The sequence below is a fragment of the Lycium barbarum genome, chromosome 2 (assembly GCF_019175385.1).
Source record: "Lycium barbarum isolate Lr01 chromosome 2, ASM1917538v2, whole genome shotgun sequence".
Classification (NCBI taxonomy): domain Eukaryota; kingdom Viridiplantae; phylum Streptophyta; class Magnoliopsida; order Solanales; family Solanaceae; genus Lycium; species Lycium barbarum.
Genome location: NC_083338.1, coordinates 134,941,898 through 134,959,679, shown reverse-complemented (window position 1 = coordinate 134,959,679; position 17,782 = coordinate 134,941,898). Strand labels below are relative to the sequence as shown.

Genomic DNA, 17,782 nt, shown 5'->3' with positions numbered 1-17,782 from the left:
AACCATGAAGCGGTGGAATTAAAGTGGTGTATTCCCACAGTGGGCCTTAAAATTTGAGTCTCTTCACATTATGTCTACCACATCTTATGAGTAGAGCTAAGATTTGTAAATTTAAATATCAGGGAAAAGGATTTTGATATGTGCTGCACCAAGTAACTGATAACAATTTAAAGCTGAAATTACCACCACAAAAGATCGGGGATAAATATACTGCTTCTATACATTTTAACAAAAATGAATACCTTCCTTATAATTCATCCGAAACAACCAGTCATTTGACTCAATTTGAGCAATGAGCTTCTTCAAGAAAATTTTCAAATAAGACCATAATACTTCACACCCTGCAGCATTGAGAAGAGCTCTCAAAATCAATTAAAAAAGTCCAAAACCACCTCAAGAGTCAAGTGAGCAACAATCTTCATACTTAGTTAATTAAAATAAGATAGGATAAATTGCCTTTTACTCAAAACTACATCTGAATAAGGATAAAGGGATCTGAAATGAAAATAGTATACAAATTAGTTATTTAACAATATCTAGGTGATGATGTATTGCTTGCACAATAACAAAAATACGATTAGTATAAATGTAACATATAGGATTTGAACATCTTATTGAGCCATATCCTAACGATGGAGTGGTGCAATTTTATTCATCGGCTTATGTGAATGTGCAATATTACCCCTCTAATTTGATTTGAATGACAGAAGGAGATATCTTAGTTATATCATGGTCTAAGATTTGGAGTTTAATGACATCAATTGAAAAATATGATATGGGATTCAAATTTGGATAATTTACATCTGTAAACAGCTGCTTCCCATGCTTTTTTTTTTTTTTAATGCTGTGGCACTAAAAAAGATAGAGCATGAAGATTGATAATTAGTCCTCCTTATAATCTACAAAGGATAACTCATAAAGTATTTATAAAGCATTCCCGCCAACTTAATGCTGCTGGGATTGAAGTTACTTCACTCTGCAATTATCAATTTGTCATTTTGTACGGTGTATCTCAGATATTGCATCTTGCAAAAGTAGAGGTTAGAAGACCATATCCAATTCCTAAATTTTAAAGGCACGGATTAACATATTGCAGAAGTTATATATACACATACAAGTGCATAATTCATCCATCATCTGAAAGTATTTAATAGAAGCAAAAGAACTTCGACTCCTAATGCAGGCCCACGCCCCTAGCCATCTTGATAACTCATTAACCCCACAAACCACTCATCTCAAATTAAAGGACCGTTGATAACTCATTAAGAGCCTGTTTGGATGGGTTTATGTCTGCAGCTTATAAGATAAAAAAAAATAAGTTGGGTAGTGTAAGAGCCCGTTTGGATTGGCTTATAAGTTGTTTTCAGTTTTTTTGAGTGTTTGGCTGACCAGCTTAAAGTCATTTTGTACTTAAAATAAGTTAAAAAAATAATTGGGCTCATTTGACTTAACTTATCTAAAGCAGCTTATAAGCTGAAAATAACTTATAAGCTAAAACAAATAAGTTAGACTACCCAACTTATTTTTTTTAGCTTGCAGCTTATAGGCATAAGCCCATCCAAACAAGCTCTAACTTATTTTTTTGGCTTATAAGTTGTTTTCAACTTATAGGTTGCTTTAGATAAGCTAAGTCAAATGGACTCAATTATTTTTTTGAACTTATTTTAAGTACAAAATGGCTTTAAGCTGACCAGTCAAACACTCAAAAAAACTAAAAACAACTTATAAGCCAATCCAAACGGGCTCTAACACCACAAACCGTTGAAGTTCCTAGAGAAGAACTGTAGAAGTGGAGGAGGAGGAATATTGACTACAGAGAAGAAGGGAGGAAATGATAAAATAAGCCCTTTAAGTATTGGGTTAGGTTTCAAATTGTCGTTTCTATTTACCTCTGAGCATGTATAGTCCTTTCCTTTTTTTACTTTTTCAGCAGCATATATAGTCCTTACGGTTACCAAAAGTAAGCAGTTTTAGGGTCGTTATTCATGGCATAAGGGTTATAATCGTGTCTAATATTACTATTAATAAAAAATACAATCAAAAATAGAAAATAATTAAGCTAGAAAACAATCTCAACTTTTTATGCTTATATAACTCCACGTGTCAGTCATCATTAATAATTATTTGAGCAAAATCTCAACTTTTTCAGCACGTGCATAAAATTCTCATTTGCTCATTTGGTACGTAAGTTTTACTTTGGTTGGTATTTAATGCATTTTTGACAAGTATAGAAGATAATAATCCACCCACAAAGTTCTTGTCTAAGAAGATTTGAATTTGTAATCCATATGATTGGTATTTAATGCATTTTTGACAAGTATAGAAGATAATAGGCAAAATAGATCAAATCACACTTAAACTATACCCAAAATGTCGAATTCACACTCAAACTATACAGGCGACCTATTACATACCTGAACATCTTAAAAGCTGATGTGGCAAAAAAATTATAATTAATAAATAGGCGAGTGAAGTAGTAAAAATAATTTTTAAATTTAATAAAAATTGATTTTTTCAACTGTTCTTCTCCATTTCACTACCATCACCCAAACCCGCCTCTCCTCCTCCTCCTCCTCCTCCTCCTTCTTCTTCTTCTTCTTCTTCTTCTTCTTCTTCTTCTTCTTCTTCATCATCATCATCATTTGAGTAGCACCAGACCACCCCCATCAGCCAAACCCTTCTCATTCTTCATTAACCACCACACCCCAACCCCTATCTTCTCCTCCACGCTCACGCCACCTTCACTTCTAGCCCCTTCTTCTTTTTCTACATTTCACCACCCCCACGCCACCCCTGCACTGCTTCTCCACCTTCATGCCACACCATCCCCAAACCCTTCGTCTTTTTCTTTCTTTGAACGGATTGGACAATTCAATAGTAGGTTTAAAAGTGGGGTCACACAGGTGGTGAAATTGGAGGAAGAAGAAGAAGAAGAAATTGGTTGAGCCATTATGGTGGTAGTGGTGGTGTTTTGATTTTTGATGGGGGATTTGGTGGTAGATGGTGAATTTATGAGTAATTATGATTTTTGGTGGTGGTAAGTTGTGGGTTTGGTAGTGGGTGGTCAACTTGCTGGTGGTGATTTACCGGCTTTGATTGTGGTGGTGATGTGATTTTTGTGGTGAATTCACCTATTGATGGTGAATTTAGCTATGGTGTTGAATTTATGGTGGCAATGGTTGTGGCATGATTCCGGTGGTGGATTTGGTTGGTGGCGGGCTGGCGGCAATGGTGGTTTAACGGTGGGATGGTTTAGTGATGAAGGAAATATAATTATTGGAGGATTTTAATGGTTAATTAGGGATTAATTAGTATAAATATAATTAACAAAAGAAAAATTAAATGAATAAAGAAAAGGAAAAGAATATAAAATTAAAATTTAGCAGATTTCCAACGTGGCGCCGATGTGGCGGCGAGTGTGTAACACCTCCCCTTGTGCAACTGGTTGTATGTGCATCAGGGTGGTATTAAATTCACTTTTAAGATGTTCAGGTGTGTAATAGGTCGCCTATATAGTTTGAGTGTGAACTCAACATTTTGGGTATAGTTTAAGTGTGATTTGATGTATTTTGCCAAGATAACAATCCACCCACAAAGTTCTTGTCTAGGAAGATTTGAATTTGTAATCCATACAAATGTTATCCTAATTGCATGATCTTTTTAACAAGAGATTAGTAAAAATTAAATGATATTTTTTGTAGAATTATTATCTTCTATTTAAATTAAAAGTGACATAATTTTTTTTTCATTTATTTAATGTGTAACTTGAAGACAAGTGTAGAGTGAATGTCTGCATTTTGTTTTGTTTCACCCGTAGCCACGTGCATACATGTTCTCGTATTATTGATATAGTTGCAAACTTGCAATGATAAGTTATTTTTGAACAAACCCCACTCCCTTCTTACACACGTTTTAGGGAGGAGGAAGGGGTTTGACTTCTTATGTAGTAAATATTTTTCACTTTATTTGGATTTTTTAAATTAGAGTTGAAGATGGAGTTGTGTTTGGTTATAGTTTTTGCAAAAATATTTGATTGTTTGAAGGTACTGAAAGTGAAAAAAGTGAAAATAATTTTTTAGGTGTTTTTCAAATTGCAAATACAATTTTGAAGTTGTATTTAGAATTTCTATGGTCATACGTTGATTTTCAAATAAAGCGAAAACGTTTTCCGGAAAAAAGTGAAAAATTCTTATGGCGGGTCCTAAATATCCTCTCATTATATTCTTGTCCCAATTTATGTAGCACATTTTAAAATTCAAAATTCATACGAATTCTTCTTACCGTGACTTTTTCATATGTCTTTTAAATATTTTGTATTGTCAATTATTATAACTTATAATATTTTTAAATAGTTTTCAAATATGTAAATTTCATCTAAAAAAACTTAGAGATTCTTTGTCCGAAGACATGGTCAAATTTAACAGGTTTGACTCTCAAAATCTGAATTGTGTCACACGAATTATTATTAGATGGAATATACGTTTTGATCGCAAGCACGTTAATTTTCTTACGGAAAAGGGCCAAAATTACCCCTGAACTTTAAAAAATAGTTCATTCATGCCCTTCGTTATACTTTAGGGCCAATTATACCCTTACCGTTATACTTTGGGCCAAATATACCCTTGAGTATAACGGCGTGCCACGTGTCAAAATCTCAGTGGCCAACTTATTTTCCCTCTTTTATTTTTCATCTGAATGCCTACTCCTTCAGATCCGACCCAATTAATTTATTACCCAACCCGTAAAATAACATACCCAAATAAGCCAAACCTAACTCGTATAACATATCTATAGCCTCCCTCTCTCTCTCTCTCTAAAAAAAAAACGCAGATCATCTTCAACCTCTTCAAATGGAAGCTGCAATTGTGATTTAGTGGGTTTTATTGTTACCTTTTTGCTTGGTGATTTAGTGGTTTTTCTGCATACCCTTTTGCTTATTTTGTGATTTGGATTCTGAGTTTTCATATTTTTTGTTTTGGGATGCAGATCGTCTTGAGATGGGTGAAGTAGTTTCCACTATTCCAAGTAGGTTCTCTTCTTTATTTCCTTTTTTTTTTTGTTTCAATATTTTAGTGAAGTGAATAATTACTTGTGTGTTGAAAAACAAAATGATTACTTGTGTCACTCTTCCTCTAGATTTATTTGTTCCCTCTGTTAAATCTTACCAAAGTTTCAAACTAAACCAAATATACTTATTCTACTTAAAAGAAATAAGATGTTCAAATTGACAGAGAGTTAGTATAACTGGCAATTTTTCGTATACCAATGACCATAGATCTGTCTTTAAATCTGTTTTTTAAATCTGTTTTTTTATCTGTTTTTAAATCTGTTTTTTAAATCTGTTTTTTTTAAATCTGTTTTTTAAATCTGTTTTTTTATCTGTTTCTAAATCTGTTTTTTTTTATCTGTTTTTAAATCTGTTTTTTAAATCTATTTTTTTATCTGTTTTTAAATCTGTTTTGTAAATCTGTTTTTAAATCTGTTTTGTATCTGTTTTTAAATCTGTTTTGTAAATCTGTTTGTTTTTTTAAATCTATTTTTTTTTATTTTTTTTGTAGATCTGTTTTTTTTTTTTAAATCTGTGTAAATATTGAGCATTATTTTTTTTTAAATCTTATTTTCAGTGAAGTCTTACAATGTCCGAAATTAGTTGTAATTCAACGAAGAAGTGTCACTGTGGTGAAATTGCTCGTTGTTTCAATTCGAAAACACCTTCAAATCCTGGTAGGATATTCTATAAGTCTCCTAAACTTAAGGTAAGTGTTATTATTGAATTATTTGTCCAGAGTCTTATTTTTATTGTTTCATTAAAGTGTTGATCATTTTTTCGTATTTTATTGGTTTGGGCAGGCTGAAAATTGTGATTTTTGGGAGTGGCAAGATAATTTTCTAGACAGTGCTTTATTGGAAATAAGTGATTTGAAGGGTAAATTGGAAGTGGCTACGGTGAAGATGGACAATTTAAGAGAGTCGTTGAATGCGGTTAAGCTCGAAAGAGACAACTTCAAGAAAAAGGTGCATAATTTGGAGGCTATAAATAACTCTCAAGTGAGCAAATCAAGGGAATTGGAAGAGAAGATGTTGAAGTTGAAGATGTTGTTTATGATTTCATTGTCCGTATTAGTTGGATTTTTTTGTCGCTAATTTGGGATGAATTATGTTTGGTCTAGTAATAGAAGTGAAAGGCTTGTTTTGGTAGATGACGATGTGTAGGAGTAGAAGTGTTTGTTTAGGAGTTGAAGTCTTGATATGTAAGCTAGTTTGTTGTTGTTATTGTATGTGTAAACTTGCTAATTTAGTGCTGCTAATAAGAAATCCATTTTCTCTCTGTTGGACTCATGGGGCTATTAATCTTTCTGTGTAACAAAGGTATAGTCTTGATATGTAAGCTAGTTAGTCCATTTTTTCATTTATATTAGATTCTAAAATGTTTGCAGGTACTTAGAACATATTTGCTGATTGTTGGACTTGATAAAGAGTGAATGGTATTGGTATAGTAAAGTCCATGCTAAAATGATTTGTTTGAAATTCATCATTTCTGCAGCAGTCTCAAAGAGCATTTGATCATTTCAGAAGTACTGATACTACCATGCTTCCTTGACTCGAATGTCCCAAACTGGAAAAGAAAATCACCTACTTAGAAAATATCAAAGACAATTCAGTTTTTAGTGAACACTAAGTCCTACGTTTCTTGTCAACTATATAGTTTTATGGTGAAATGAAGGTTGTATTTAGCTGCAAACTTATATAATGTACATTTCAACACAATTTTGCACACTTTCTGCACATCTCAATTCACTGCACTTCATACACATTTCAGTCAAACTAAACATAATCCAATTCGACAAAACAACTGGACATTTCAAACACCATAAATATGCTATAGAAACTGTCAACCACAGCACAAAATAAGCCAATAGTTGTATGGATGCCACACTATAACCCAAAAAACTAATACATCCCAAGTCATAATGTGACATCCATTTAGTTTGACCATTACATAATTAGCAAATTAAGAGTACTGTCTTAAGCAGTAAATACATCACCATAATTCACAAAAAACAATAACATTTCATAAAGCTAAATCAATTGTTATGTCCGCTTCTTGGATTCAACTTCCTAATCCTCTCTTGAGCTGTAGCCTCCAACTGGCTGGTAGTAACTGCATCATTCCCTTGTCAAGTTAAGCTTGTTAATGAGACTGGAAGATTGGTTGCCTCACTAACACCATTGTGGTCACCTCACTAAAAACAGATTTAGAAAAAACAGATTTACAAAACAGATTTAAAAACAGATAAAAAAACAGATTAAAAAAAAACAGATAAAAAAACAGATTTGAAAAACAGATTTTAAAAAAATAGATTTAAAAAACAGATAAAAAAACAGATTTAAAGACAGATCTATGATCATTGGTATACAAAAAATTGCCAGTTATACTAACTCTCTGTCAATTTGAACATCTTATTTCTTTTTAAGTAGAATAGGTATATTTGGTTTAGTTTGAAAATTTGGTAAGATTTAACAGAGGGAACAAATAAATCTGAAGGAAGAGTGACACAAGTAATCATTTTGTTTTTCAACACATAAGTTTATTCACTTCACTAAAATATTGAAACAAAAAAAAAAAAGAAATAAAGAAGAGAACCTACTTGGAATAGTGGAAACTACTTCACCCATCTCAAGACGATCTGCATCCCAAAACAAAAAATATGAAAACTCAGAATCCAAATCACAAAATAAGCAAAAGGGTATGCAGAAAAACCACTAAATCACCAAGCAAAAAGGTAACAATAAAATCCACTAAATCACAATTGCAGCTTCCATTTGAAGAGGTTGAAGATGATCTGCGTTTTTTTTTTAGAGAGAGAGAGAGAGAGAGGGAGGCTATAGATATGTTATACGGGTTAGGTTTGGCTTATTTGGGTATGTTATTTTACGGGTTGGGTAATAAATTAATTGGGTCGGATCTGAAGGAGTAGGCATCCGGATGAAAAATAAAAGAGGGAAAATTAGTTGGCCACTGAAATTTTGACACGTGGCATGCCGTTATACTCAAGGGTATATTTGGCCCAAAGTATAACGGTAAGGGTATAATTGACCCTAAAGTATAATGAAGGGCATGGATGAACTATTTTTCAAAGTTCAGGGGTAATTTTGGCCCTTTTCCGATTTTCTTATTGTAAAATTCAAGTACGTGAAATGGGAAATGTCTATATCTTTAGCAGTTTAGCATTTAGCCTTTTACTCTAAGCTAAAACACTGGGCGTCACTTATTAGTCTCTTCCTCAAAGGGTAAAAGCTAGAATTTCATTTGAATCTTTTTGTCAATTCCTCTTTTATGCATAAGAATTAGGTTCTCTTTTTTCAAGCAAAATACATGGCTTGACACGTAAACTTGGCAAGAACCATCAGATAGACACTTTAATTATTCTTGTGACTAGATATACAATTCCACTTTAGTACAAATGCGTTTCCTGAACACTCGAACTCAATAGACTAGATACGTGAACGAAGGGCATAATTGCATAGTTCAGGGATATATTTGCTCCATTTGACTACGATAAAACATTTTTGTGCAAAAAACAAATGGAATAAATTACTCCATTTCAACTAGTTTAGGGGCATTTCAGACATTTCTCCTAATTCTTTAGACATAAGCTCAAAACTCACTAACACTTCTACCTTACAAAAATTAAGTGGCGTTCAATGGATAAAATTCACATTTTTGTGTGCTAATCTATTCATATACTTCCTCTGTCCCAAAAAAAAAAATTATCTTATTTTCCTTATTAATTTATTCAAAAAAAATTGACACATTTTTATACTTAGAAATAATTTAATTTTATGAAATAATTTACAAGCGCACAAATAGTTTTGGACCACACTTTTAAAAATATTTCCTTATTTTTTAAATTTCGTATCTAGTCAAACTAAGACAATCTTTGAGACGAAGGGAGCACTGAGTTAGCAAAATTCATAAAATTAAACAAACTAAGGGGTCGTTTGGTTGGAAACAAGTTATCCCAAGATAACTTGTCCTGAGATTAGTTATTCCATCCTCTCATAGAGATAAAATAACACTATAATTTTGGAATAATTAATCTCGAGATTAGTTATACCGTGATTTTATCCCAACTAAATATAAGATAAACGCATCTCAGATATAATCTCCAATTATTTATCTTTATTTCTCGTACCAAACGAGCTGTAATGATACTACTATCACAAGGATATGTATCTTTTTGCAGTAACGGTGTACGGACACAAATATCCTGGTCACTTGACTCATAAAATGGTCCCATGTGACTTTCCACGCAACATTCACTGTTGTCCCTGCAATCAATGCTTTTACAATCAATTCAAAATTCTAATAAAAGAAAAGAAAATGATCACCTCTTAAAAGGTCAATTCTAACATTTACCATAAAAAAAAATCTCAAGTAAAATTAAGATATTTTTTTCTTAAAAAGAATTAAAAATGAAGAAGAAAGAAACAAAAGATAGCAGAGCAAGCCATTTTTTCTTTTCTTGTCATCCCTTTCCCTTTTCCAACGAATCTCTCAGAATCATAAATTCAAAAAAAAAAAAAAAAAAGGCCAAATCTCACAACTGTCACCACTAACAATGCATTAACCCCAACTCAACCCTTCATATACAACACATATATACACATAAATATGCTCCAGATCTGTTCTTTCAAGAATTCACAAAAAAAGACATTTCGAATCATTATTTGTGTAAGTTTTGCCCACACCCACCATTACCTTTAGCACAAATTTTTATGTGGGGGGGCTAAAAATTTGATCTTTTTATTCAAGAACTTATTGGGTTGTTGTTTTTTGTTTCAGGGTATATGTAATGTGTGCTTGTATATGTAGATCTTGAGCTGGAAATTCATAGTTGAGAGTGTGTTGGATTGAGGGGAAAAGGGAAGGGGGGGGGGGGGGTATATTTTTTTAAAAGGGGAAAAAAAATAAAATGGTGTTTTGGGAAGGTTATGTGAGTGATGAAGTGATGGGGACATTTGCACCAATAGTGGTGTATTGGTTATATGCAGGGTTTTATCAACTATTGCCACCAATGGATAACTATCGTCTTCATACTAGGAAAGAAGAAGATGACAAGAATGTAGTTCCACTTGGTTCTGTTGTTAAAGGGGTTCTACTTCAGCAGTTTTTTCAGGCCACTGTTGCCCACTTGCTCTTCTTGGTAAATCCCTCAGCTGTTTATTGTTCTGTCTATCCGTCTTGCTTGGAATTTTGTGATTAATTAGGTAGCTGTGGTGCAAAAGGGTGTGGCCTAGTGGTCGATGAAGTGTGAGGAGAACCATGAGGTCTCAGGTTCAAATAAAAACATGGGAAACTTACATAAATATACCCTTCGTCCATCTAGTTTACAAAACATGAACAAAGTATACACTACCGATACACTTCGGCTGTAAGGTAGTGTATAGGTATGTATAGTATATGTATATTCAGTATAAACTATGCACTACTTATACACTGTGTACATATTTTATAAACTAGATGGCCGAATGTTTTGGATGTAATTTTCGCTAAATACATTAGGTGATTCCCGTCTGTCTAAGCCTTGGTGGACAGAGTTACTTGGTACCTGATGCTGGTGGGAGGTAGCTCCCGTGGAATAAGTCGAGGTGAGTGCAAGTTAGCCCGGAAATCACGGTTATTAAAAATAAAATAGGTAATTGTGTGACTAGGTGGGTAAGGCCTGGGAATAGATAGGTAGAGTGCTCCTTTGACGACATGTAGGTCACGCGTTTGAGGAACGGAAACCCTTTTGTAGAAATGCTAAGAGAAGTCTGTGTACGTTATACTTACTCTTCTCCTACCTCTGACTGTTTCCACGGCTCGAACCCGTGACCTCCTGGTCACATGGCAACAACTTTACCAGTTACGCCAAGGCTCTCCTTCACATCGGCTGAGGGTATTTATAACAAATTGTTCATATTATAACCAGCTAGTCATTTGCATTTATTTACTTCAGAGGATAACTAACTATTGCATGACTTCTCATGTGGTGCGCTTTATTTAGTTCAGTGGTTATTTGACATAGATTCGGGATTCTTCTATTTAATGTGCCAATCAGCCTTACGTTATGCAGTGATAACTTTTTTGGACAACAGTGACCATCGATTGCTCACTTCCCCATCCTTTCCTATATTACAGTCTTAGTGTTCAAATGCTAAGCATGTCGCCATATTTGGTATGGTCCTTCAAAGAATATCATTCCTTATGAAATTGATTGATAGAAAAGGAGTCAGAGAGGAGGAAAGAAAGTATGGAAAAGAATATCTAAAGCATGGTAACCATTATGTCATATCCTCATGACAAAATGAAGCATTAAAAATGATGAAAGTAGTTTCTTAACAAGTTAATGAATGCAAGAATGGTGACTTTCTATTCTTTTGCACTGGAAGCATTGTTAAGTTCTATAACGATGGTCCAATGGTGGCCATCGACAAATTTGCTGTGTCCCCTTCCACACCCAATCATACACGCTGTGTCCCCCTCCACACCCAATCATACACATAATGGTACAGTCTTTGACCGTTCAAAGGATTGACTACATTCCCTTTTAAGAACATTTTCCTCATGAAATTGATAGAAGGGGACAGAGAGAGGGAAGCTAGAATAAAGCATTGAAAGCATGGCAAAACTAACCATTATGTTAAATTCTCCCGAGTGAATGAAGTATTTTTCTAACAAGTTAATGAACAAAGGGTTGGACAAGTTTCAAATTCGGGTGTGTTGCAAGCATAAGAAAGTTAGATAAAAAAATGTTATGTTAGATTGTAATAGATGAAGTTAAATCAATTTGTGTATTTGACTTGACCTATAAGCGCGAGGAAGTGAAATGAAGAGCTAAGTAGCTTTTCTAGTCTTACTGAATAGCATGCCTCATATGTTTTAAGTACGCCAATTTATGGAAATGGTTCAAAGTTGGAGGACTTGGAAGAGCTTCAAGGAGATTAGACACTAAACAGTGACTTTTCATCTCACATTACTTACTGGAATTTTAAAGGAAAACTATCTGAAGGATCAGTTGCTCCTGTAATGGTCAAAGTAGGAGATATGATGTCTGGCATAGCATTCTGTTGTATCTGCCAAATCCGGGTGCTGTAGAATGTCTGGCCAGTCACTATTGAAATGCCAGATTTACTTGTACAAACTGGACCTTGCTTGTTGCTTCTATTTTTTATACATTGATACATTTATTGAACTATAAGCTTTTGGAATAAAACTTGCAGAATTTGTAATTTCAAAAGTTTTTAGGACGCTATGTCCTTATCATGTAGAAAATTCAGGTCTCGATAGATTTTAGTCACTACTGAGCTGATCAACCTAAAAATAAATGTGAGGTGCCAATATTGTTTCCCTGACGACTATAATAACAAGAAATGTTTTTTCAATGGGTATCTACTCACCCAGGTTTCCTCAATGTAGCCATTGAATAACACCAATATAATTTATCCATGTGGATGTGCTTTTCCATACCTTCTCCCTCTGTTAGGCCACAACTTTCATATTGGTCCTGTTCTGTTCTGAGAATGAACTTGCATATTGGTGTTATAGCATCTGTGGACCTGTAGTATTGAAAAAACACATATGTATTAGGAATTTTTTTGCTCCAAAGAAGTGATTTCCTATTCTCCTGTCAGAAATTGTGCTGGATAATGAATGATGAACTGGTGATCCCTTTCTCCTACAAACATCTTTCAGTGTGAGCGCTAGTTTATACCAAGCAGATTGTGCTCTAGGTCATATGCTATGCTAAGCAACATAGATCCATAGATGAGTCAAAGGAAGAATAAACACTATATACTCCACAATGTGTTCGTTAACTAATTAAATTTCTTTTTTCACCCGATTGTCTGGCTTAGCGGTTAATGAAGTGGGTGAAAACCATGGGAAAGCAAATAGGTGATTTCCTTTCATTTGCCTAAGCTTTGTTAGGTAGAACTACCCGGTGCCTTTGCTGGTAAGAGGTGGTAGGTACCTGAGGAAATAGTCAAGTGGTGCAAATTTTGTTCGGGCACCACCATTATCATTTTTAGAGAATAAAACTCATTAAATTTCTTTTATCCCCCCTTCGAAGATGGCCAAAATGCACCTTTGATAAGGTAAATCTATTTCATTAAAACATGGGCAAAGCCCATATACAAGAGGTATATCAAAAAAGTAGAAAACAACTACAAAAAGAGATGGTTTTCTATGAAAGACACTGAATCCTCTATACAAACAAAAATCTAATGGGTGCACCAAAAAGAAATAAGGGCTGTCTTTGAAATATATCTTTTTCCTCTATCTGTTTTTAACTTTTTAATTCCCCATGCTAACGGCTTGTTCTAGTATTTCTTGAATTTGGTAAGCCTTGAATGACATGACATTTCAGAAGAGGCCAATCAGTATGTGTGGTCGTCAATCACCATTTTATTTATACGCCAAATACATAGACGCCCCCTTAAACTTGTTCGAATTTTTCATTCGATACTTTAGCTAAACCTATAACCTATTGAACACTTAATCCATGCTCAAATTGTACCTATTAAACACATGATGCTGACATGGCGAATGATGCACCTAACACTCATTACTGAGCGCGTGAAATGGTTTTATGTTTAACTGTAACAAATGTTGTTGCCGGAAATTATAAATTTTTGCCGGATAAAAATTGCGGACAGTTTTGTTCTACTTCTTCTTCAAACTCATCTGTTTAGCCTTAGATCCAAACCTTCTTCTTCTTCACACCATTCAGCTTCATCAAACTCATTCTGCTTTATTTCCTTCATCCTAAGACCTAGCAAAGTTTATATTAAAATTATTATGAAGTTATTAATCCCGACTTGATGCAGTTGGGAATAAAGATGACCGGTGAAGTTTTCGGGTGTCTTCGCCTCTGAAACTCATAAATACATCATAAGAGAAGAGGGAAGATGTAGATGATTCTCCTTGAATAAATAGACTATTCATGACGAGAGTTTTGATGAGAATATATGGAAGAACGGAGGGAGTTTTAGTCAATTTTTTTTTATGAAAGAGAGCTCACTGAAGCAACTACATACATATACCTCAGGCTATGGTTTCTTCTTTGAAACTTAACTTTGGGTCAAGTCATCTAGTAAAGCTACAAGTCATCTATTAATGCTACATCTTTTTGTGACTGTAGTCTCATTTTTTTTTTTAATTTATGTTTTTGCATTTGCCTATAATTTCAAAGATCTCCCCTTATGTTTGGCTTTGGAACACTAGCATTTCTTGTAGTTATGGTATTACACTTGCTTCCTTTACAATAATTGTAATATGTAAGTGTAATATCGTAAATTCACAAACAAGATTAGTGTTAAGAAGTCAAACCTAAGATGAGGTCTCCAAAATTACTATTTCATACATACACCTTAAGTTTATTTTCTTATAGAGTGATGAAGTAAGATTTTGCCAAATTCCTAAAATTAAAATTTTGAAATAAAATAACGAAGTTTAGAAATTTTAGGCCATTACAAATAACATCCATAAATTAAACAAGAGCTTCTTGAAGCGGTAGAATAAATGCAGTGCAGTTCATGATTTGTGATTCCTTACTTGGGGGTTCTTTGTGTTGATTAGGACAACTTGCCATTCAACGTATTGTAGGGGGAAAGTTGATAGAAATTAAATGGAAACATTCAATTCTTTTTTAATGTTTCCACATTCAAAAATCTCAGTTCACTATTGTAGGGTGTTTTCTTTAAGTCTTTTCGTTAACTTTCTTTCACATGGTTGGACAGTGTATTGAGGTTTTTCCTTCTTATTCAGAAAAATTCTCAATACACTTGCCAACAATGTGAGAGATTTAAAGAAAAAGACTTAAAAGAAAACCCCACAAACAACTTTTTGAGTCTTTACACTGAATTTCTATCAACTATGCCCCACAATGCGTTGGAAGATATGACGTCCTGTCAACACAAAGAGAATCCTCTTATTGAATACAAGTTAAGTTGAAGGCCAAATACATGGGTACAATTTTAGCATAAATTAGGTGTTCAACTGGTCGTAGGTTTAACTTAGGTGTCTAATGAAAAATCGCAAGTTTAAGGGGTCATCGATGTATTTGGCCTTATTTATATAAGGGTTGGGAATTTGTCCTTTTTCAAATCCTCCTGCTTTTTCTTTATCTGAATTAATTATTTTTAATGCAGTTATCAAGGTTTTTGCCCAAGAAGTTCCATTAGCTAATAGGGTCATAGGATAAAGGCAGTCATCTTTTGTCTTTGCGGAGTTTATAGCCATCAAAAGTCTTCACCTATGACCTATCAACAAAAATTAAGTATTGACTTAAATTGTTGGGAGTTGAGACTGGAATTATCTGTGTCCTCCAATATAGGGTGTTGGGCTATTAATGCAACATTTGAAACTTTTTCTGGTACAGTTGTATTTGCTTGACATAGAGATAGTTCCAAGGATGTCATCTATATGACTTGACGTATCTATGATCATTTATTATGGATAGATCGACGGGAAATTGTGTGACAAATGGTTAACGATCTAACAGGAACTAACTAAACAGAATAGTTCTTGAAGTTCATTTACTTACATGTTGGACTTTTAGAGATTTCTGCAAGTGTTTATTTTGCCCATCGACTGTCAGCGAAATGACTTCTTGTCTCATGATCTAATATTGTGAGTTTGCCTAAAGTTGCATTCTCCTCTCTTCCATTTTCCTTTTTCATTCTTTTTTGTTTATATATTAGGTGGTAAGAATTCAAAATCAAATTCCACCTGGTGACTTTGAGACTTGGAGGTTACCTCCCAAGTTATTGAGGTTATTGAGGCTATTGGCCTGTTTGTGATTATCACACCTTTTCCCGTGTTTAGATTGACCTCAGTTCATGGATTACTTCATTCATCTTATCCTCATCTTTTAAGAGTCCGAGCAACATAGATTTTGAGATTACTGTGGAATGACCAGGAATCAAACAATCTAGGAGCAGTTTCAGTTGCATAAATTTGCTAACCTTGTGCTTTTCATTTAATAACACTGGAGGGTGGCGGATTGGGGGGTGGGGTACCATATTTTTCGGCAGCTATAAAATATTTCCTGTGATTCAAGCATTCCCAAAAAAATAAAAGGAAAAAGGTTCTTGTGATTCAAATCACATCTTTGTTGTCACAACTTCTTATCAGTTGAATTTTAGTTACTCTGTGATAGTTGTATAGCACTTCTAGGTGATTGTTAGAGCTGTGATCGGTCTGCAATTTTTGTAATCATATCCCTCTAGCGGTATTTTTTTTTTTTTTTGCTGAGTTAGATTTCTTTTGTTGTGGAAAATGATCCTCTCGTCTTAACAAACATGGCTGTTTAGTGCTTTCTTTTCGAGGGTGTATAATGTTGTTTAATGCTTGTACTGAGCTATTTACTCTTGGAGGCTAGTCCCATTCTCCATCAAGTTAGAGGGGAAAAGCTGCTAGCTAGCATGAAAAAATGTTGCTTGGGTCTTATAGTGCTGAGTGAAAGAAAATTATGAGGTTGTGTAATAAGGTTATCTGAAGTTCAATTTCACTTAGAGTAAAGATTTTGGCACTTAAAATGGAAGAGGAAGTATTGATTTCCTCTACAAGCTGCGTATGGCTGTTTCTCTATGATATTGATTAGCTTTTGAAATTTCTAGACTATAACTGACTCAAGTTTTTGGTTTTCTATTGATTAGCTTTTGAAATTTCTAGACAATAACTGACTCAAGTTTCTGGTTTTCTATTGCAGTTAACATGTAAGGTAACTGTATCAGAAAATGTAGTCCAGCCCTCAATTCCTGTTCAGATTGTGCAGATCATTATAGCGATGTTGGTCATGGATACATGGCAGTACTTTGTGCATCGCTACATGCATCAGAACAAGTTTTTATACCGCCATGTTCACTCCCAGCATCATCGGTTGGTTGTGCCTTACGCGATTGGTGCCCTTTATAACCACCCACTTGAAGGTCTCCTCTTGGATACCTTTGGTGGTGCTCTTTCGTTTCTTGTTGCCGGAATGACTGCACGTACTGCTGTCATCTTTTTCTGCTTTGCTGTGGTCAAAACGGTTGATGATCATTGTGGACTCTGGCTGCCTGGTAATATCTTCCATTTGTTTTTCCAAAATAACACTGCTTACCATGACATTCATCATCAGCTCCAAGGCACAAAGTTCAATTATTCTCAGCCGTTCTTTCCAATATGGGACAAACTTCTTGGAACATACATGCCATACAGACTTGTAAAAAGGCCTGAGGGTGGATTTGAGGCGCGACTGGTGAAAGATTAGTTGGTTTTTATCATTAGTCTCTGTATGAATCAACATGTCTTTTGTAGGGATAGCTACCAGTTGAGGTTGTTCACTCTAGCAGTTGACTTGGAAGGTCTACATTCATCAAGATTTGAAAGTGTGCCGCAGAAATTAGAAATGTTCATTCCTTTCTTTTCAGTTGACCCTGTTTATTCTTAATTTTTGTCTAACCTCTTGATGATTTGTAAGCCTATTGTTTCTGAGCTCTTACTTTGTGCAGTATTACTTCAACTATTGCAACTTGCTTATACTTTAGCAGGTTGATTTTGTATTGGTATTGGAGAGTTGTGAGTTACAAGAAATCAAGATCATGTAATTAAAATTGTTAAAACTATGTAGTGTAAAATTTCATGGTCATTGGAGTTATTTCAATCACCCTTGTGCTATTTGTTAGAAGCCTTTTTTGACATACTAGTTATAAACTTTTATCTTTAGTTCTTTAGTTATCACCACTTTATTAG

At 34.2% G+C, this 17,782-nt stretch overlaps 2 protein-coding genes and 1 long non-coding RNA gene across 5 annotated transcripts; 2 read left to right on the top strand and 1 right to left on the bottom strand.

The window, feature by feature from the left end:
- The first annotated feature begins 4,758 nt into the window (after nucleotides 1-4,758).
- On the top strand, nucleotides 4,759-6,330 carry LOC132622597 (uncharacterized). Of its 2 annotated transcripts, XR_009575950.1 has the most exons (4): nucleotides 4,759-4,873; nucleotides 4,987-5,025; nucleotides 5,625-5,756; nucleotides 5,851-6,330. XR_009575950.1 is itself a non-coding variant. In XM_060337225.1 (3 exons), exons 2-3 carry the CDS (start codon nucleotides 5,637-5,639, stop codon nucleotides 6,142-6,144), a joined length of 414 nt encoding a protein of 137 aa, XP_060193208.1. In that variant the 5' UTR covers nucleotides 4,884-5,025; nucleotides 5,625-5,636; the 3' UTR covers nucleotides 6,145-6,330. The 2 variants fall into 2 exon arrangements, 1 of the variants encoding a protein (XP_060193208.1); XM_060337225.1 differs by lacking the exon at nucleotides 4,759-4,873 and having other exon boundaries at nucleotides 4,884-5,025.
- A 479-nt stretch (nucleotides 6,331-6,809) lies between these two features.
- On the bottom strand, nucleotides 6,810-8,139 carry LOC132622592 (uncharacterized). The gene is made up of 3 exons (XR_009575945.1): nucleotides 7,774-8,139; nucleotides 7,650-7,688; nucleotides 6,810-7,244 (listed from the first exon to the last, which is right to left on the bottom strand). It is a non-coding gene; the product is annotated as an uncharacterized LOC132622592 (long non-coding RNA).
- Nucleotides 8,140-9,496: 1,357 nt separating this feature from the next.
- Nucleotides 9,497-17,707, top strand: LOC132627411 (very-long-chain aldehyde decarbonylase GL1-9-like). Of its 2 annotated transcripts, XM_060342751.1 has the most exons (3): nucleotides 9,497-9,736; nucleotides 9,848-10,208; nucleotides 16,758-17,707. In XM_060342751.1, exons 2-3 carry the CDS (start codon nucleotides 9,978-9,980, stop codon nucleotides 17,298-17,300), a joined length of 774 nt encoding a protein of 257 aa, XP_060198734.1. In that variant the 5' UTR covers nucleotides 9,497-9,736; nucleotides 9,848-9,977; the 3' UTR covers nucleotides 17,301-17,707. The 2 variants fall into 2 exon arrangements, with proteins under 2 accessions (XP_060198734.1, XP_060198735.1); XM_060342752.1 differs by having other exon boundaries at nucleotides 9,497-10,208.
- The last annotated feature ends 75 nt before the right edge of the window (nucleotides 17,708-17,782 follow it).